Source organism: Seriola aureovittata, chromosome 18 (assembly GCF_021018895.1).
Source record: "Seriola aureovittata isolate HTS-2021-v1 ecotype China chromosome 18, ASM2101889v1, whole genome shotgun sequence".
In the NCBI taxonomy this organism is placed as follows: domain Eukaryota; kingdom Metazoa; phylum Chordata; class Actinopteri; order Carangiformes; family Carangidae; genus Seriola; species Seriola aureovittata.
Genome location: NC_079381.1, coordinates 7536573 through 7558993, shown reverse-complemented (window position 1 = coordinate 7558993; position 22421 = coordinate 7536573). Strand labels below are relative to the sequence as shown.

Here is a 22421-nt window from a genome sequence, read left to right as displayed (position 1 = left end):
TTTAGCTGAAGTTCACGCCAAAGGTTTTTGATTTTAACATAAACGAAGAGAAAAAACTGTGCTTCCTGTGTGAAAGGAAAAGAGGAACACACATTCACACTGTAAATGAAAAGAAAAGTCATCATTATATTTCATGCATTTCTCAAGGTTACATCTTTTCTGTTAATGTCTGTAGTAGCCTAACACAATGTAACCAACATGAGAGAAGAAAAAAAATCCATATCCTATATGCTTTGTAAAGCGCTGAGGTGACCGTGAGGTGGTGGTGTCAGGTCTCCCTCTGTGACTTACTCCAGATGACCATTTCTTCCTCTGCCCTCCTGCTGAGAAAAGAGGCCAAGCACCTCAAGACCCACGGGTCAGTGTGCACTTACGTCCTCATCAATAATGCATGGGCCTCCATTTGAACCGGCAGGCCGTGGAACAAGTGGCACATGGTGCATAGAGTTGTTCATACATTAACCATACACCCTGCTGTGGCCAGGCTCTGGAGAAGCTGCCTTTTCATATACATGTGTTTTATCTAGGAACTGTATATAATTGTGCTTGGATTTTTATGTGCAAGCAGCAATTTATTTTTCCTGTAATATACTGTGTGGATGGATTTTCCATTATTTAAACATGACTGTATTAAAACATGCTGACATAGATGGATTTCAGGTTCTACTCTTCTTCATGTAAGGGATTATTATTTTTTCTGTACAAACTGTCACTATATGTAAATCAGTGTCATGTGAGACCGACACTGGAAGGAACCACATGAGGTTACAGCCCCGTAGCCTGAGAAGACTTCTTGGATGTTCATCCGAATTCTCTGGGTGGGCTCCTTTTTTGATAAATTTCTGAGGTTTTTTTCTGTTTGTTTTTTCCTACCGTTGCATTATAGTTTTTTTTCAGTTTTCTTGCAAATCCAGTGTGTACAGTGTATGTGCAATCCATACATACTTTGGTATTTTTTCTTCATAAATGGCTTGAACAATTAAGTATCAAACATTTGCCTCTTTGAATGACAGGTTTTGCCGTTTTTGTCTGCTTTATATCGTAAATTGCATGTCTGTGAGTTTTGAACTGTTGGTTCGACATAACAAGCAAGTTGAAGATGTCACTTTGGGCTCTGGGAAATTGTGATGGGCACCCCCCCCCCCCTATTTTCAAACTTTTTTGACAAAAAAATGAATTGAATAATGAAAAAAAATCATAATCATAATCTATAATGAAAATAATCTTTAATTACAACCCGCATATAGTATATGAGTGTTGGGCATGTTTAACTCACTATAAAGTGATAATGTTAACAAATGTCAAAAAATATGTCTGTAAAAAGACTAATTCTGATCTGGCCATTTGAAAAAAAAAAGGTTATAATAATAGTGATTGTCAAATCAAGAATAATTTAGATGTTTAATGCATCCTATCTGCTGTCATCTTGGTGAGTGGAAGTGCTTTCACATTCAAAGATAAATACGGTCCATTAAGGATAAAATAGCCACAGTTAGCATAAATAGTCATTGATTGCTCTGCCTGAACTAAATGTAGCCTTATTTCACTGGTCATTTTGAATCACATAATAGGAGGATGCCTCACTGATGAGGAGGTTCTTCTGGGCTTAACAGGAAGTTGTTTGGAGGTTGATGTAATTTCCAAATAAAAGTTGTGGAAAACATTTGACAACAATAAGCTGTTTTCTAAACTCATATATGATGAGTTGCTTATTGCGGTGTGGATCATTCAGCAAATAATAAAAAAAAAAGTTGGGATCAGTTATATCTGGCTTTTATGATAGATTTATCCTGGTCTGCATTACATCAGTGGCCCATATTTAATCTGCAGTGTGCAGACGCAGCTCTACATGCATATGATGCCTTCATGTCACACATCTGCTGAATCAAAATTCTGACTCCAGGCTTGCCCTGAAAACATACCGTCTCCTCTCCTCTCCCCTCCTCTGCTCTCCTCTCCTCTCCTATCCCGCCTCTTAATGCCAAAATGGGATTCAAATGGGATTCAAACCTTCAAGCTGCGCACCCATTCTCCAACTGAACCCCCTCTATATTACGTTTTAAATTTCTCCGTGTAATAATTGGCTGATGAAGAGAGCATCTCTCCTAACGTCATTGTTTGGATGAACTGTAGGGTCCTGGCCAATCAAGACGCTTGGTTCAAGACTAAAAGGAGCGCACAAGTTATTAACCTGACGCACACACTAACTCCCGGGGATCTTGGGAGAGGGGAGGGGGCAGCAAATATGACGGTCATAAATCCGTGATTGAACTTCAGTGGCTGGCTGTCTGCTCGTCCGCACCAAGGTCTCCTCTCCTGCCTCAGCTTACTGCACGTCTCCTCCGATGCCGAGGGAGTAGCTCACGGAGGAAGGAGGGTGGAAAGGAAAAAAAAAAAAAAAAAAGAAAAGAAAAAATTTCAGATTTCAGCACCGGAGCTGTCCGCGGCTCTTGGAGAAGTGTCCAGTCCTGCTGGAGAGAGAGAAGCTGCTCCCGACTGAACATTTGCTCCGTGGTACTGTGAGGGGGAAGGAATAATAAACTGCTGTGCCATTCATCTCTCTGCGGGGCGAGTAAAGGGCGCACACTCTTCATTTCCAGCAAAGTCCTGCCATGCTGGACGACCGGGCTTGAGACAGAAAGGATAAAGTCCCCAATAAGTCGCGGTGAACACCAGCCTTTACCCTTTAAGGTGAGTCCATACATACATATACATATACATATACATACACATATGGGCTGATTGGCTTTCCTCTGTAAAATGTTACATAACAAACTATGTGCTGCTGTAGATTCAGGTTTTGGTTACTGTTGCAAACATGGGGCAGTGACGGCTGGATTCTGCTGGGAAGCCTCGTTACAGATGCTTGTGTGAGAAGCACATTTAGGTCAGCAGACACACACACGCGCACACACACACACACACACACGGGTGTGGATGCGCGCTGTGGTTGCTACAGGAGTTCCCACTGCTGCGAATTGTGTGTGCCAGCTTTTGTATCCCTCTCATTTCATAGCAGTGAGCTGTGCGGAAAAAAAAAAAAGAATCTGCAGAAATCTGGAGTGAAGAGACCAAAATTGTGGGGAGTTCTCGGACTATACTTAGCTGCATGTACGTCATTGGGAGGATAGCTGTTAAAGCAATAGGCTGCTGCTGCTGCTGCTTGTTTTCTATGACCTTTTAAGTTGTCACAGTGAGAGATCCTGCAACTAAATGCATGGCTGGATCATTTCTGGATTGATGCTCCTGTCTGCAGCAGACACACTGTTGTTTACTCTGTCTCCAGCTGTCCACTTTTCCTCAGCTCTGTCCCACAGGGGAGTGCTGCTGTCCATTAGGCTCTCCATCAGTCTTTGTTTACAACCCTGTTATTGTTATCTTCTATAGGCCATATAGGCGCATAAAAAAACCCGGTTTCTGTGTTGACCTTGGACCGAGTCCTGCTCCTCGATCTGTGGCAGATCCCTGCAGCCTGAGCTGCTTCGCTGCCGCCTGCTATGTGCTTATTGTCAGACTCTCTCAGAGCGTTTGGCTGGCACAGGCTCTCCGGCTGGCAGCGCCTGAATGCCAACGTGATGTCTCCAGCCTAATGATGCACTGAGATTTACATTCCTCCTCCATTCTGGTACTTTTTTTTTTTTCCTTTTTTTGTTCTGTTCAGAAGTTGAATTTCAAAGCCTTCCATACGCATTTGTTGAGCCCTGAGCATATGATGCTTTTTGTGGTTGAGTGTTGTTCCTGTGCTCAGGTACAAACACACAGACAGGAGATGAGGTGATGAAATGCCAGAGGGAGAGTTGCTGTTTCATGCACATAGCAATATATTTCTTCTAGAGGCAATGATGGATCTGATCAGTGCAGGCCAGGGGCAGCAAGAGATCCTCAATCTCTCTGATCTGATTTATTTAGCCCTGTGTGTCCGAGTGCACGTCCATCTGCGTGTTTTAAATGGTTGTTAATGATTCCACTCACTCGCTATTACAGGGATCTGGGTGAACTCGTTAGTGTAATTAGTTCCAGGTCTTTGCTTCCCTGGTCGGTGGGTGAGATCTTTGGCTAAAGGGGGTTTCGTTCTCATGAAAAGGCATGCTTTGTGGTGCTTCCATTCAAAAAATCCCACCCCTCCCTCCCTCTCCACTGAAACAAGGAATGAAAAGAAGGGCTGGTTGGGATTCTAATCAGCACATACCAGTGACATCCAACAGCTTTGGAAAGAGAATCATACAGTTGGAGGAACACCACACCAACATAACATGAGAGCAAAGCCAGATACTGTTTAGCATCACTGTCGTGATATTATGATCTAAAATGCAAGAATACATAACAGTATGCTGGAATAGTGTGGCTTGAAAATTTGCTCTGATTTGTTTATGCGTAGGGAAAAAAAGAATCCAACACAACAGACGTGAAGCTGCTTTTGTTTGGGTGTGTTGTTCCAAACCTGAGGATAAGAACCTTTAAAAAAAGATAAATATAAGGGGTCACAAGATGGTAAAAGGGATAGTAAAAATTTTTTTTTCCCTTTTTTGTTGACTTCTCCAATTTTGATTGTTTTTTGTGAATCGTTACCTCACCAAGCTGATGGAAGGAAAAAATCTTAGAAGTAAAAATCACTCTTTGGTTGAACTGCTAACAACACACGTCCAGACTAGGGCTATAACCTGTGATGGATGTCTGCAAAATTGCTTGGTTTTAAGGGGTCACAAGTCAAAGGGCTGGGAGCCACTGAGGTTAAGTGTTGCGTTGATACAGATGATTAGAAATTCTCTGCCCCGTAAAAACACCTTCAAGTAGTTGAATAGACCAGTGGATTATGTTCATTTGAAATGTTTCTGTATTATTTTGATCACACACTGAATGAATCTGTCCTCAGAGAACATTTGCAGTAGTTGAACGCAGCCCTCTCACACTGACCTTCAAGTAATATCCTCTCAGGTTTTTCTCAGTAGCATCTGAACAGACCTGCTTCTATGACCAGTTCTGATTAAAAGCATAATCTATTTCAGCAGCCGTAGCTAAGCGTTGACACTGATATTCTATTTCCTAGCAGTGGTGTAGTTTTTTTTTTTCCTTAGACTGATAAATGGCAGTTACATGAGCTCTTGCAGATCTAAATAACTTCCTCATAGTGACACTGGGGCAGCAGAGGACTGAATACTAATATAGACCTTAAGTTGTCCCTGTTGGTCTCTAATACACTGCAGCGTATGGGAGAAAATGGATTCTTGTTCAGGGTAAAGATAAATGCACTCAGCTCTTGTCTCCAGACGAAAATAGATCCACTAACCATGATTCTTTTTTTTTTCTTGTCTGTAATGCGAAACATTCACAAAACGACTTAAGGTGGAATTGAGAATTTCATAAAACGCCAGTCCGCCGTGTTGTCGGCCGTTGTTTATGTTGCTGCTGTGAATTGAAGTTAGTGTGTTTTGCCCGACATGGTCTGGTAGTGTTCAATTGTGAGGTGTGGACGTACAAAAGCGTTACTCAGAGGAACAGAAGAAAATCCCAAAGACTTGAAGAGCTATTTGGTGCCACCTCCCTCTGAAATTATCAATATTTAATTAAACTGAGATTCTCCTGAGAGCTTCATCATGTGAGAGCCTGTCACGCTGATTTGAGTCAACAGCCTGGATGCATTTTGAATCTTAAATGTAGACTCCTTGTGAAAAAAAAAAAAAAAAAGAAGATATCAAGTATTAGAGAAAATGGGGAAACAAAATGAATGATTCACTTACCCCTCCAAGAAACTCGTGTTTTACTTTGGAACGAAAAGCCTTGATCCTGTCAGGTAACATAAGACATACAACCGAGTGAATGTCTGATTTACCTCACCATCTTGAGACTACTCTGTCGCAGTGCAGCTTGACAGAATAACATTTCTACAGCCATAGATGTCAGGTCTGCCTCTGGCCCCGTGGCCCTATTTTCTTTCCCTTCGTCCAGATCTTTTTTTTTTTTTTTTTATCTCGGGGCATTTAAATCATTCAGAAAGGTCCTGGAAAGAGAGCAGAGCAGTGGAGGCAGCTGCTCCTGCAGGAGTCAAGTGAACGTCAAGCCTGAGGGGGTTTTCATCCCTTCCTCCTCTGCTTGTATTACCCCCAGGTGGAATATGAAGGGTGAATTTGATTTGGGTGATTGCTGAGACTTAATGCCACCACTTTTTTTTTTTAAACAGTTGGTACTTGAAGGAAAATTTGTTTTTTTATCACCACTGGTTTGTTATTTGTGTTGTTTGGGCCATCATTACTACATGATAGCAGTGTATTCAGCAAAGTAATTGCTGAGATATGGGAGTGTGGTAGAACTTACTACAACATAGTCATGATCAAACTGGTTGTAAACAAGCCCATAATTCAGTTACATTATGCGAACAACTTTATTTGGAGGTGAGAGGGCACAAACTGTGTTCATCATTGTGCAGGAAATGTGTGTGCGCACAGGTCAAAGGTGATTTCAAAGCGCTTTTAAATAGCCTGCTTGCAACATTCGCCTGTTCGCTCATACATGTATACATCACACCCATACACACTCTCACACACTGATGGAACAGCCATCAGGGGCAATTTGGGGTTCAGTATCATGCCCAAGGACATGGAGGAGCCGGGGATCGAACCACTGAACCTCTGGTTAGTGGACAACTCGCTCTAGAACTGTTCAGAAGAAACAGAAAAGGTAATTTCTTATATTACCAAAAATATTTATTTACCATTTACCATTTACCAACAGCTAGCTTAACATTAGCATGCCAAGGTCCCGTCCTCAGTGAAGCTAGGCTTCACACATCTGTAATTCCTAATTCCTGAGCGTTACGAGGTGATACTCTCTGTTTTCAACCTATGGTGGATGTTTACAACATTGGTCTGCTTTGATTTTGTCTTCCACATGACATTATCTAACCTTCAGGATCATTTTTCTTTTTTTTTCTTTTGCATTATCATCGCGCTCCCGGATCACAGCAATTAACCTGGTGGGTATGTAATTATCGTGGAGAGGAATCATGACCGAAGCTACACATAGAGCCAAGTTGTAATAAACAGTTTGATTGGCATGGATTTATACGCACCCTCTTCAAAAATTATTCATCTATTTTGTTTATTTTTTGTACTGGCAAGCTTTCACGGATGAAAGACAAATACATCACCTTTGTCTTTTGTGAGTATGAAGCGCACGCAGGTGGCAGGCTGCACAAATGTCGCTGTCAGTCAGGCAGGAAAAGGGTTGAGCAGTTTGACAGGCCTGTGGTCAGAAGCTGTAGGATCTCAGACTTGCGAAGAAACCAAGTGGCAGGTTACTCAGCGCTATCTAATACACTGAGGTATCAAAGCCATGCACTGACCCACTTGTGTCAGAATCGACTTGTAAAAGGGAGGGGGAAAGAAAAAAACACAAAGCCCTCATTTAAAATTCATAAGTTAACCTGAAAATGACAAGGTCTTCTGCTCGCTCAGATATTTTCCTCATCAGTAGTGGCTTCATTCCCAGCTCTGTTTGAAGGATGCAAATGCTGAGAGGTACATGCTTCTCCAGCACCCTGTCTTCATTTTCCCTCTGGCGTCATATAATGTCTTGCTACATACAGTACATGAGTGTAGATTTCCATTACAAGCTGTTATTGAATTGTTTTGAGAAATGAGTTGAGGGATGGAATTTATTAATAATGCAGGTAAACAGCCAGTGTTTTTTATTTTCTTCTCTCCATATATTTTGCTCTATAATTGAGAAATGAGATTTGGACTTAGAGTTATGAGTGTTTGCCTTTCAATGGATATTGAAATGATATTCATGCTATTTCCTGCTGACATTGAAGTGATGGAGTGTACGAAGACCTTGGGGCTTGTAATAGCACTTAGTTTATCGTTATTGTTTCTTATTTTTCTCCCTGCTGTTTATGAAGCCGACTCACTTTGCTGGCCATTAAGGAACAATTTCTTTATTGTTGATTATCTCATTTAAAATGGCTGAGTCCATTATCAGCACTGCACAGTAATTGAGGATCCAGCTGTGGTAGCAGCATCTAACCACAATATATCAACCATGTCATTATTTTAATCCTTCCCTTTAAGCATGCAGAAGCTTTCAAAGTTTTTTTTTTAAATTTTAATTCTCCCTTGGGTTCATGTGAAAGAAGCAGCAGTTTACAAGCCGATCCATCGCAGGCATCTTTGGCATCTAAAGGCTGTCACTGTCTAATGTCTGCGCCAGCGCTGCTCTGAGCCCGAGTGGGAAGGTCACTTCAGTGGATAATTAAGTCGCTATAATAATCAGTGTACCATCCTGTATTGTGATCACCACTTCCTCTCATCGACAGTCCATGCATGAGCTGTTCAGGCGTCTGGTAAGAAGATTTTTACATATTCAAGTGTTTCAAATCATATCCAAGCTAATGCTATTGGGAGTTTTTTTTGTTTGCCTTGTTTGCCTTGTTGTGAGGTTGGTCATTGTCTGCTATGTTGTCAATATCCTCCAGTCTCCCTAGCCTGATTTCCTTCTTCTTATATCTATTCTGTTTTTCTACAGCCCACCTCTTTTTTTAAGCAAACAGGCAGGTGACTGCCCCGCCTTTTTTCCCTCAGTAGTTTTGATCACTGCTTCCTAATCTCTCTGGTTTGCGATCCTTTATAGCCAATTCAGGGGCTATTCATGACCTCAAGAGTGTGAATGTCGACCGCAGAGTGCTGCTACCTTGTTAAAATGTTTCATTTGTTTGTTTCTGAGTCTGAGGAAGATGAAACTGTATATGTTGTGATGTCTTGTGAGGTAGGGAGCTTTTCTCTTGAAGTTTTGAGGCGGGGATGCAGGAAATAAAGACAGCGAGGCGTTGTTTTTCAACTTAAATTCAGTAGATTCAGTCTTCTCAAAACAGGCCAACTCAATTCTGTTGAGCCTGAAGATCAAAAAAACAGGTCTAAATAAAAACTATTTCTCTGTCTTATTGTTGTAACAAAAGGTCTGATCCACTCACTCTTTTCTCAGCCTCTTATATACTGTCTCTCTTCAACTTTTCTTTTCCCTCACTGCAGGAATCAGCTCATATTATTTCACTGGGCAGCAACCATTGTTCTGGTTGCCCTGCTGACTATGGGTTTTGTAGTCTTTTGTTGAAAGCCAGGGGGGGGATGGGTTGTAGTACATGCTGCAGCCACCAGAAGGGAATGTATCTTCCCACCATTACACTACTTCTCATGACATCACAATTTCATAAGAAAAAGTACGCTTTAAAAAAATAAAGATATTTCATGTACCAGAGTAGCCTGGTGTCGCCAGACCAGTTTGCATTTGTGAAAGCGTGTGGAACCTCTGAGTTCATTTACGAGTTCCATGGTTTCATTTTCAATGGACGCAGAGCGACCAATCAGAGCACAGAGTGACTGAAAAATGTAAGTGCAGTAGTTCTTCTTTTAGAAAAAAAATATACTGTCCAGTTTGTTCAATAGTCGCAATAGTAGATTCATTCAACCTCCCAACATCAGCGGCATCCACCTCGGTTGTTCACGAAAATGCTTCAGCAACACTCCTGTCTCAGTCATCGACACATTTAAGATAAATGGTTGTGATTGGACAAACCAGTTTCTGGACAGATGGAGATCTGTTTGAATGGAAGAGGGGGGCAAGGCTAGTGCAGAGAAATACTTTCTCCTTTTCTTGCTTATCTTGTTAAACATGGGGCATCTTACACCGTGTTGGGAGGCCCTGACTTGGTGGACTAGGGCTGAACAATTAATCAAACTATTTTTGAATCAAGTGCAATATCCAAATCACAGAGGCTGAAATTTTTTGATCAAGGTAAAATGTGTCACAACATACCATATATGAAGCAACGTGTTGTTACAGAGATGACCTTGGCCTATGAATCATATTCTCCAGACGTAAGGGAACATGCTTGGTTGGTTCAGACCCCAGGAAAAATCACATTATGTGATTTTTTTTTCAGTGAAAGTGAAATGCAAAAATTACAATTCCCACTATAATTGTGACTCATATTGCACTCGCAATATCTGTCAAAATAATCATAATAAGATTTTTTTTTTATCGCATGTTGTTCAGCCCCGGTGCGGACAGAGGCTGCACAGACAGTTTTTTGCTGTACTACATTGCATGTCTGCATAAATAAGTGCGTCCCACCAGTTTTTATGCACATTTTCCATTTACACATGGAGAAACCTGAATGGAAATGCTCAAAATGAAGTGGTTATCTACCACATACAGGTACCGCAATGTCCCCGTTCCTCTTTTCTCTGTCATCCAAAATCCAGAACTACTCCTGCATCAAAATAATGGAACAGAGCATTTCAGCTTAAGCCCATCTGTGCTAAAAGACAACCCACTGAGCTGATTGTCATTCCAGCACTTAGGAAAACAGTCTAGCCAGTATTCCACAGGGCCTACATATGTGTATTTTAATCATTGTATATTCTCGGCGTGTCGCTGTCATTCATCAGACTGCAGGAGGGGTCGTTACGAGGAAGATTGACCATTTAATGAAGTGCTTGTCCTTGAGGAGGAGAGACCACAGAGCAAGGCTTGGTTATAAGTTTACAGGAATTTCATAAAAGCAGTTGCCTCTATGATTTTTCAAGTTCATTTCTTGTTTTCTAACCACTAACTGAAGGCATTTCACCATCAGCCTGCTAATTGTTCACTTTTCGTCCGACTCTGAGCACCCCTTCTTGTGCGGAACAATACAGTGCATCAACAACACACTCGAGCCATTTTAGTAAGTAGTTGGCATTTTGGAGTGTGCTTCATTTTGACATTTTACCAGCGTGGACATATGACATACTCAAAACACGATTCAATAAAATTAGTCAGAGGGGACACTTACCAGCTGCAGGAGTGCTATGCTTCAGCTACCTTGACCTTTGACCTCCCTTTAGAGAGATGCTAGGCAGAAGAGATATTCAGTGTAATGATCAATATAGTCTCACTTTGCTTATGATTTGTTTTAACTGAGCTGACATGGACTTTCACCGTGTGTGTGTGTGTTTTCGTTTGGGTGGTTAAAATGTATGAAAGCAGTGGATGATACAAATGAGCGTTGTATCGTCTGGAGTCTATGGAGCATAAGTCCACCAGCAGCCTGAGAACATAAGGCCTTGCTGGCTATTAGACACAGCCTGGGAGGAAGAGAGAGGGAATGACTCCCATTTCACGTCAAATAAATGCGATTGAATTTCACACAAGCACTTACGTGGAGCGTGGATGGATGGATGGGATTGCATTTCAGAGCCAAGACACATGTCCCATAAGTACCATGTAATCAACTTGAATCCACCACGGTGCCTTTTTTTCAATAATAGAATTCACGGTTGCATCTCACTTAAGTGGAAATGAGAGCTAAGTCAGTGCACGTTGTACCACATCTTACAGTGCGTTATGCAATCACTGCAATCGCGTTATTACTTTTTGCAGATTGTGGCACAAAAAGAAAAGAGTCATGTCTTTTGAACATTTCTAGTGCGACAGTTTTCACAAAAATCCATATCAGTCACGATTTCGTCAAGATTACGTCTCGTAATAAATAACTTATTTCATCTTTATATTGTGAATTGATAGACCATGCTTTTTTTTATTGCCAAAATCAAACAATAACTTTCACAGTAACACTGTCAAAAATCAAATTACCTTGGTCTTTCAGCAGCCTAAAGATGTTGGCAGGGAGGGAAGTTCATTTTCTCCTCTGGGATGAATGACGCTGATCTTACCTTATCTTACCTCGAGTCTTTTCATTTTGTGAACAGTCGGAGGTGAAGACAAGCAATGCCAGGCTTGACTGAGCTAAGCAAGTTGTGGCGATTGATGCCATGTGTGTGTATCCCACTGTGGGACCATTAAAAAAAGGCATGTCGTATACATATATACATGCTCGCAGGTTATTCTCTTCCTGAGCAAAATCTGGCCTCCTGAAATAATCATGGACCTAAAGCAGATGGTGATTCTTGTCGCTCCACAGGTTGAGGAGGGTGACCTTTGGGCAGAAGGTCACACAAGCATGAATCCCTGAACAATTTAGGTAATGTGGTTAGGAATATAGGACAGTCTGTGATACATGACGCTGAATATACAGTGGAGGTGAATGGAATTTGCTTTGCTGCTCAAAGCACCAAGAATCTGTCGACGGTAAACAGCAGCGGCGGTTCCAATGAAAACTGTTCACAGTGGACACTGTGGAGCTTCCAAAAATAACTGGGACATTATTTCTGGAAAGAAACATTGCTGTTTGACTTTCTAAGTTGTCCTTCATCATTGCTGCGAGCGGCACAGTTGAAATTCCCTTCACCTACATTTCACTTGGGTTGAAGGCATAGACCTCAGAGACGGATATCTGTAAATCTGGACTAATGAAACCACAACTACCTGCATGGCTTGATACCACTAGAGTGAATAAGAAAATATGTGTATTCAATTTCTCAACTCTGTAGAAAATGATTGGATTGCTGGCCAGTAGCAGCATGTTATTTACAGGCTGTGTGAGGTAATTTGAACTGTAGGGAGTTGTCTGTTATTTATTCTGTTATTGATTTATTATTTATCTTCATCCATATGTCAAGATGATGGAGATACATTTTCCAAACCTTCACAAATCATGATTTTTTTGTCTGGCAGTCGCTATGTTCAGCTTTGGATTTTTTTCACAGCGTTGATGAGCAGTTATTTATTGCTGTTCAGATCAACGTCATCTTTTACATGACGAGCTGCCTAGAACCACAGACACATAAAACAAGGTATAGATTTCTGCATCGATATGTACAGTGTCCCTTACTTTGCATGTGGAGGCATTGTAGACACGCTCTCTTGCTTGCTGTATATGAAGATATGCAAACTCCTGGGGCCTGCTTTCTTAGTCTGCACCCCCAAATATCCACATCTTCATGTGGATTGAACTACTATATGAAATAGGAGCAGTGAGCCAGGAGCAGATGGGCAGGCTTTATTAATAATAAGGAGGGGAGTTCAGGGACGTTGCTGCTGATAGAAAGAGATGTGGGAGATTTGGAGAGACCGAGCTGTTCAGGGTGTGCAGGAAACGTAAGCACAATCAGTAAAAAACAAGATCAGATGTGCAAGGAGAGTGAATGTTTTCAGCGGTTGATGATCTCATCTCTGTGCTTGACTGCAGAGAGTTCTCACAGTGTCCTGATTTTATTCCTCCATCCCTTACAAGAAAATTACGATTGCACCAGAGGGCTCTTCAGTGGGTTTACTGCCACTGCCATAGTGTATACCTCTGTCAGCTCCTCTTTAAATCTCTGTACCCTGAGTTTCGAGTCATTCTTCAAATGACTGATCTTGTCAGTACACATCCTTTTGACTGGGAAGTACCACCATATATGTATGCACTATGCATAAGTGGCAGGGGGAAAGTGGGGGTGGGTGGGTGAAGTCACTGTCACAGTTATCAGTTTCAGCTGGGAAAAAAGATGCTAAAGTTGTTCTTTAAAGGTTAAAGGTTATTTCACATGCGATTTTATGTTTTTCTCTGTGTATTTCTTACTAGTTTGAAGTGGGCGGAGCTTAGTCAGAAAGAACTGATGTCATTTACTTGCATACACCAATCAGAAGGGAGAAATATATGAAATAATCTCCCTGCTTGTTAAGTTATGAATATTTAACTACATATTGAAATGCTTATAATTTGAAACCTAGTTTTCAGGAGCTTTAATCTTGGATAATAGCTGTGCTGTTGTAGGTGATTGTTATGATGAATTGCAAATGCAGCACACTTGTGTAACTGTTCTTTGTTTCTTTGTCTCACCATCTGTCTGCAGCCATGGGAGTGCTCATGTCAAAGAAGCAGCAGGTGGAGAAGGTGCAGAAATGCAACGCCGTCGTCTCCGCCTTCCAGGCTGGCCTTAAGGATCGCCCTCCTCCAGCCAAACAGGCAGACGGAGAAGCGGAGGAAGCTGACGGGCCTGCCAAAACTTCAGCCAACCCTGAGGAGAAGAATACAGAGGAGTCGGAGAAAGAGGACACAGACAATAGCGCAGGTCCGTCCACCTCCCAGCAGGCCTCAGCTCCATCGAGGGACGAGTGTAAGGTCAACCAGGAGGCCTGGTCCAGGTTACGGGATGGGAAGGGAGTGGAGCCCGAAGATCTTGACAAGACCCATCAGCTCACACCGCCTGCTTTCGTGCGGCCCAAAAGGGAAGCCGATGACGACCAGCCTGTAGAGGTGGAGCTGGAAAAGAAAGAGCAGGTATAGCATGATGATCATAGTATATGTCATTGAATCATACATACATTAAAGAATATTAAAACACACTATAAATCCCCAAATCCTGGGATTAAATAGATGTCAAAGAATTTCCATGGCAAGAGCAGTACATTATGTCTTTTCCTCCCACAAGTTACACGTTATGATAAAGCAATTCGGCCAAGCTATAATGGAACTGTTACGCTTTTTTCTAAACACCCTTGTTGAAGGTGAGACAGTATGAGTTGTTTGGGAGATGTGTTGTTTTTGTATGCGAGGGCTCTTCACAGCGAGCATCTTGTGGGCAGGCTCCCAGAGGTGACCCCATCCAGGGCGACGCTGACTAACAGGGGACGGAGTTCACAGGAGCACTTGACACCATTAGGTTTTCTGTTTTGTAAAGAGTAAACAACGCATGGCAGCTTGTCTGTTCTGCCAGTGGTGCACTTTAACAAGAGGCACAGATATAAAAGCGTCTACCTTGCAATAATTATAGATACAGTATATCAGAATTTTGTAGGAAATAGGAAAGATTTGCTGTCGCAAGCTAATTACTAATCCATGGCCTTGCTAGACCACAGTGAGTAAGGCAATATTATGGGATGATTTGCCAGCAGGCTAATGCCTTTGGTGAGTGGGTTTATTTGGCAGTGAATTGGTTGAAATTGATTTCTGTCACATTGAAAGTTCTGTAGCAGTTCTGTTCCATTAGCAACCGTCTCTTTATTCTCTCCTGTCAAGTATGGTGTACCTCAAGGGTCAATTTTGGGCCTATTCTTTTGTTCCCCACATATTTTTTTTTTTAGACATTGCATCATTTCTCCATGATCTTACTTTCATTCATACCTTAGTGTGTCGATGTAAAAACCTGGATGTCATCTTAATATTAAAACATATTATATTGAGTTGTCTATTTATTTTATTGTAGTGGATTTTATCTTAGTCTTATTTTACACTCAGCGAGCTTTACCCTTGCACTACTACCAGGCTAGAATGTCAGCTGTGAACACAAGATGTCTCACACTTCAGTGGGTAGACTGCAAGGAAGGTCACTGAGCACAATCATGCTCCCATGGCGATGAACCCTCTGGATTTAATTGATCCCATGACCTTTCCTTTACTTCAATATTTTGGCCAAGAGTTCAACAACAACAACTGTCTACACTTAGTTTAAGAACAGCAAACGTCAGTATGTTGTTTGTTATGTGGGGGATTATTAAAACTGAAGCCTGCTGGGTCACTCTAGATGTTAGGCTTGATTTTTAGAGAAATGACCACATCTTAGAAGTCGATGAATGACCCTCTCCAGAGTTATTTTGACTGGAGCTTTGATGCAGGATTGTTGATGTAAACTAGGTCATCAGGTCACAAGAGATAAGCTGTGACTAAAAGATAAGCTGTGATGAAAAAACTAAATTTGACATGGTCTCATCTGTGATGTTACTACAGCCCTGAAGCTGGTGTAGGAGCACTGGAATAGAGATTAAAAAAAAAAAAAAAAAACAGCATAGCAAGGATAAAAACTGACAGTGTCTTCGTATGGAAAACCAGTTAAGCATCCTGCAGTCATTTTCCCTGCCTTGACATCTGAGTGTATATGGCCTATAAATGGAGTGTACAGGGAAGTCAGACAAAGACTTACAAAGAGCACATGTTAGACAAGGCCACAGATGCCGGTCTTCATGGTAAAATACACAAAACTGTTGCTGTTACATTACACAACACTCCTCCTATCATCAAACCACACTCTGATTCACACCTACTTGTTTTTACCTCAGCCACCAAATGACGAGATGTGTGACGTGTGTGAGGTGTGGACGGCCGACGACCTGTACCCCTGCAGGATCTGCACGCGGGTGTTTCACGACGGCTGCCTGAGGGAGCTGGGCTACCTGCGTGCCGAGGCCCTGCAGGAGATGAGAGATACAGCCCACACTGTTACCGGCTGGAGCTGCTACTATTGTGTAAGCCTGCACAGCTCACTGCCACCATCACATACAATCCTCTGTTTATCGTACTTCCTACTCTATTGTGCCCAGGTAATCTAAAGTAGTCTTTGCATTTGGCATCATGGACATGACAAAAGGTGCTACAGAGAACAAAGTTTATTGAGTCGTGTTTTTTTTCATGATTTTATACATAAACCTCAATTACTAAATCTAATTTAATTTCATGAAACTATTCATAGGTTGTTCTTCTGGTTGATTTATGTCATGCCTCTTCAGGGACTCATTTATTTGCTTGTTGTTGCCTTTAAAAAAAAGAAGCTCTTCTTGACTGCCTATTATGGGAATTAGCCAAACACCACACGTTATAATCCTGTCAGAGACACTTGGAGTCGTGTGAAAAATGAATGTTATTTCCAGAAAAACAACAGCGAAAAAGGTTTCATGACTGGTTGTGCTCATGAAGGCAATTGTTCCCTGAACTTAACAGTTTCAATTTTTCCTACTTTCGATTAAATTAAACTAGGGGCTTTATTTATGATGTACATGGTATTCAAAAAAATATTCTTATGCCAGGTATAACCATAAGCTTACCTTGTTTCTAGATCCAGAGAATCAGATAAAACACTGCATTTACATGTTATAGTTCTAAAACCAGTCAAAAAAAAAAGTCAACTTCTATGTTCTCACGGCGGACATTTTGACTTGTCATAGCAGGAAAAGCACATTTAGAATCAGTGACTCTCTTTCCTTTACGTATGGGTCACAGTAATTTAGGACAAGAATTAGGGTACAGCAGGTGAAATCAACTGTTGTTGCATTAAATATTTACCTGCTACAACTTGTTGATACACTGTTAATTATGAAAGTTATTAAAACTGCAGCTGTTGTAACGTGAAAGTTTCACTCTTTCAAATTGCAAATTTGTTTTAAATGTTTGAGAACTATTGGAAAGCGGACCATCCTTGTTGTGACAGGGATTCATGTTCTCTTTCGTGGAAAGATGAAGATCAAGCATCGTATAGAAGCATCAACGTTAGCATAAACAGCAGTTATCATACCGATCAACTGTAATGCTTTACTTTACTTTTGTGAAACTATTTCAACTTGAGTTGAAATAAAGTGAGGCAATGTTCTGGATGGGTTTTTTTTAGTGTGAAACAAAACGCCCAACTTCTCATCAGGAATTCAAGGCCAATGCCAAAACTGATGACTCTGGTGATCATCGCCCTGCGAGAGGCATAATGCAGTCTGTTTTAATTCTAGCATAAATAGCTGAAGGGTGTTTTTTCTGGAGGACCCTTCAGAGTGGAGTATAGGGGCTTTTGCTGTCTTCGCCAGCCTTGAGAAGCAAAACCACTTGCCAAAGTTGCGCTTAGAGGGAGATGTTTCACACAATCTGTGAGAGGACGCTGAAAGGTCCTCTTTCTTTGGCTCGCTCCTTCAGTGTGCGAAGAGTGGGGGCGGAAGGAGACAATTCAGTGAGGGAAGGAGAAAGACGTTTTTATTTAAATTGTTTTATTTAAACTCTAGTCTTTACAGTTAAAGAAACCAGCAAACTTGTTAGCATATGTCACTCAGCTGTTACAAATCCCCCCACCCCTTCTCTCACATCTAACATTTAATTTCACACAGCCCATCTGCCAGCAGCAGCCCTCCAGTGCCTGAGTTTCCTTGAAAGTGGATTTACAGTTAGCCTTCAAAGCAAGCGGCTGCGTGCACGGCTCAATGGCAGCCAATCAGACCGAGGATGGGTTCGTGAACATGAGCGACCCTTCTTTATAGCACTGACTTGTTTTTGGTGCTTGCCGCTAGCTCCGCAGGACCAAGGCAACGTGTTCAAGCTCGAGTCAAAGTGGAGTGCATTCATGTAGCAGACATGCTGGATGTGTAAATAAAACATTCATTTTCAGTTCTGTTTTTATCCACCACCATGAATCCAACTCCAATATTTTGTCTCTTTTTTAGCTCTGGGTGGTTTCACCAGCTCCTGAGAAAAATATCTGACTCTTAAGCCTCAGCATGTGTCAGGGAATCTAGTCTACAGGTTTATGAGAATGTCCTCACTTGGAACATCTGCTGTCAGATAAAAGTGACTAAAAGGCTCCACAGATATGAGGGGAATGGCAGGGTTGGCTGATTATGCTCTTATTTTACGACATAATCTACTGATTACGTCAGTGCTAGCAACACACTAATTTATTGTTAGCACAGAAAATTGATTCTTACAGCATCGGTAAGAGGAATTTATTTTTTTAAACTTCCTGCTCCGGCACTGAGTTTAATCACGAGTTATTTAAAGACCAACGCTGTCATTTTTCTGAACAGGACAGTCTCAAATAACCGTTGATGTGAGCTGCCAGAATAAAATTAGAATGTGTTGGTATTATTATACTTTTTTCTCTCGGGGCTTGATGAACAAAGAAGCTCTGCAGATTGGAAAAGCACAGTAATGATGTCAGGAGTTAACAAAAGAAGCAGTTTCTTGAAGACAGCATAATCATTTTTTTTATTGTTGTTGTTTCTTGATGTTGATTCACATCTCACTTTTTAAATTGAACTTTATGAATTCCTGTGGGAATTGTAGTTTAATTAGGAGCTTAATAAGACGCAGCACGCTGAGAGCAGCAAGAAATATAATAATGAAAAAAAAAAGAAAGAAAACAGGACAGATAGCAGAGATTATGTTGTGCATGCTGTAATTTTCCTACCTCCCACATGGCTTGGGAAAATTATATTTATTTTATTGGAGGTGGCATACATAAGTAATCTCACTTCATCACCTGTAGACAAGTGTGACATTCAATTTCAACAAGGCACTAAAAGCACCAAGCAGCTGAAGATGATCTGCTGCATTTTGAGGATGATATTTGATGTACTGATGTACAAGATAAAACTTTTAGCAAATTGTTTTCCATGCTTCCATGGAACTGCAGAGAGTTCCTCACTCATTGAAATAGCTGGTTGCTTCATTAGATGCTACTGCCGAGTTATACTGCTACAGCTCTATTCCACATATTTTATTCTGAACTATCTATCTGTCTTTTCTGGAAATGTATCCATGTTGGGCTTTTGAATGGCTGTGGTGATTGTGCAAAAACGGAAAACTGCAACAGCCACTATAGAGCATGTACAGTCAATGTGGAAAAAGCATGGAGGGTTTTTCAGTGCGATATCTGGCCCAGAGCTCTTTCATCAAGGGCACAGTGTCCCAGAATTTGTCTGCAAATTTTTTAGGGGTGTTGCAGGCAGGACGTGATCTTGGTGTAGGTGCCTTGTGCAGATTTCCTCGACCTTGGAATGGCTACCTCAGGCAGATATAGAGTAATCCTGAAGGAATGAGTGCATGGATTAATGGTTGGATGAAGGAATGAAGAATAAAAGTGAGTTTCTTCATGAGTGACATTTCTAGATCCATTAGGTGCTTAAAATATTAAGTAAGTTAAGCTGAACCACCCACTTGCACTCAGATAGTAGAAGGAAGATTTGGGTACTATTCAAAGCAGAGCAAATAAATAAATGAATCATTAAATACTCCTAGAGTACAGACTGTAGGTCTGTAGATGTTGCAGACAGTGAGCTAACAAGGTGTTGGCAGTTGCTGTCATCTAGATGACTTTATGAGAAAATGCAGGACACCATACAGTTAGTTGGCACACATGTACAGCTCACAGTGGGTGATATGATGAGGTCGTGTGGCGGTGTTCATTTGTGGTGGATTAAATTTTTGTGCATAGGAAAAACGGAGGGTGCAGTAGGTGGGGAGTAGAGTAGTAGTAGTAGCAGTTTTAATCAGCTTCCTTAACTTAACTACATACTACTCTTACTGTTATAATTCAAAGCATTTCTAATAGGTGTTGCTTGAAATTCACATATCCAACTTTTTTATCAATTTCCGTTTTTTGATTTTTCAGCATTAGCTGAGCTTGAGGGTTTTTTAGTTATTTATTTTTTGAGTTGGCTGTGCATTTTCATTTAGATTTCATGATGTGGCTTTTATAAAGCAGTGATGGACTGTAAAAGTGAAAAAACTGGAATTGATTACAATTTAAGGGTAATCTGCCAATTATCTGATAAATAATATAGAAAGAATTTACAAATCTAGGCTTAATATTCAAATCAGTTTCTCCTATGAGTTTCCTTGTCTGTGGATTTGCTGATGTCCTGTACAAGCACATGGAAGATTTTTGCAATTCAAGTTTTTTTTCATTACATGAAAATTTATGAAACATCCGTACCTAAATGTCTTAACTGCAATTAACCTGAAATCTTCCTTCTCTTTGTGGCTGTGTTTTACTAATGATGCAGTAATGTAGAGACTCAGAGATAGAACAGCATATCATGAGAATCACCTGGGAAACAGAATAGTTGGTGAAATGATCCACAATCCAATACTTTATATGCTTGTGGCTAATTGCAGGGGACCCATCTGGGACTAACTTCATATAATTAGAGCACACTGACTTATTAAACATCAAGTAATGCACCATTTTTCAATAAAAGAATCAGAATGAGCCTCACTTTTCTTTTCTTTTTTTACAAAGTGTAATTCTCTGCCCTCATTTCACCCTTTCATGCAGGATAATCTGAATCTACTTCTAACAGAGGAAGAGATGTACAGCCTCATGGAGACCTTTAAGCAGTGTAAGATCATCCCAGGTGAGTCACTGAATCAAGGTTAGGCGCAACATTTATTTAAACAGTGGCAGATGTTGGCAATTAAGGAATATTAGAAATGTGGTGAGTCCACCGCCAGACTAGAACTATCTTCAATGTATCTCTGGTCTGACCTTAATTGTAATAATGTCTGCTAAATATATGCTAAATAATAATAATGATAATAATATTAATCTTCATTTATGGAGCACTACTTCAAAATCTACGTTACAAAGTTGACAGAGGCAGCAGTAAAAAACAAAATCAATAAAATCAGACTAAGATGGTGAACACAATAAACTGAATACCTGCTAAAGATCAGCATGTTAGCATTGTCATTGTGAACATGTTAGCATGATGACTTGCCATTTAGCTCAAAGTACTGCAATATCTAACGACAGCCTCTGAGAACTGCTAGCATTGCTGTAGACTCATAAGCCTGATTTGCACCTGGTATTAACATGAGATATATATCTGTTTATTGACATATGTTCCATGTGTCTTTGCATTTACACCATGTAATAAAATGTGTGCCTGTTATCTCGACTGTGCCTGTATTGTGATCGGATCTCAATATGCAAATTAGGTATGCGGGCTGACTTGTGATAGACATGGTACATCCTAAGTCAAGTGAAGCAGTGCTAAAGAGCTGACATTATTCATTTCTAAATCACTTCTTTGAGGAAGAACTGCTAGCCATTAGCCTACGTCTAGCCTAATTGCTTAAACTAGCAGGAAGAAGCAGAGTCAGGCGACCTTTGAACTTGCTGTGCGGATGTTTTCTTAATGGCTGTGGTCAGACGGTATGAGCTACATTTACATATGGCTGGGAATATAAATGTGGTCTGCCCGATGTCAACACACTCCAATGCATTCTTTTACTCTTGGCATTATGTTTTTAGTGATGCCCTCACTTGTAAATTGCATTGGATAAAAGTGTCTGCCAAATGAGTAAACGTAAATGTTAATGTTTATCTTTACCCAGAACATGTGTGCAGATGCAGATCACATTTTAATGGTATAAATTGGGGACACATTTTGTTTTTATATTTCCAAAAAGTAATAAAAATTAAAAGATAATCACCTCTAATCCCACACTCTGATGTTATGCTCTGCTGTACCATTGCAGCCATCAGAGGCCTGCTCACTCCAAGTTTTATAAGTTCTATTCTCATTCCTCTTTTTTTACAAAACTTTGAAAAGAATCTCAACCAAAAACTAAAAAAGTGAGTGAAAGAAAAAAGTCCTCTCCCTGACATTTTTCTTTTTAATTCAGACCATATTTCTCAAAAGAAAAGATTTGTGAATGAAGCATTTTATATAGCAGAGCTGGCTTTCCCTCTTGTATTCTACTACCCAATACTGTACCTGTTGCCACATTGACTGGATTAACCTGTCAGGAGGCCCCAGGCAAAGAAATTGCTGTTTGCCACTACTAACCTACAATGCACCTTTTTATGTTCTTTGAACACCTGCCTTCTTCTACCATCTCTGCACATCCCTGCCTATGTAGCCACTGAACTTTCAAATAAGATCACTTGGTGAACACTGGACAGAAATGTATCCACTTTACAGAAAAGCCCACTGCATACACAAAATTTTCCCCTTGAATTCATTACTGGATT

At 40.7% G+C, this 22421-nt stretch overlaps 1 protein-coding gene across 1 annotated transcript in view; it reads left to right on the top strand.

The window, feature by feature from the left end:
* Positions 1-2068: 2068 nt before the first annotated feature.
* phf24 (PHD finger protein 24) overlaps positions 2069-22421 on the top strand; it is a 30417-nt gene continuing 10064 nt past the window's right edge. Inside the window, exons 1-4 of the mRNA XM_056404361.1 lie at positions 2069-2691; positions 13770-14197; positions 15973-16158; positions 20721-20799. Coding sequence (XP_056260336.1) covers positions 13772-14197; positions 15973-16158; positions 20721-20799 — 691 coding nt within the window. The 5' untranslated portion in view covers positions 2069-2691; positions 13770-13771. The remainder of the gene's footprint in view (positions 2692-13769; positions 14198-15972; positions 16159-20720; positions 20800-22421) is intronic.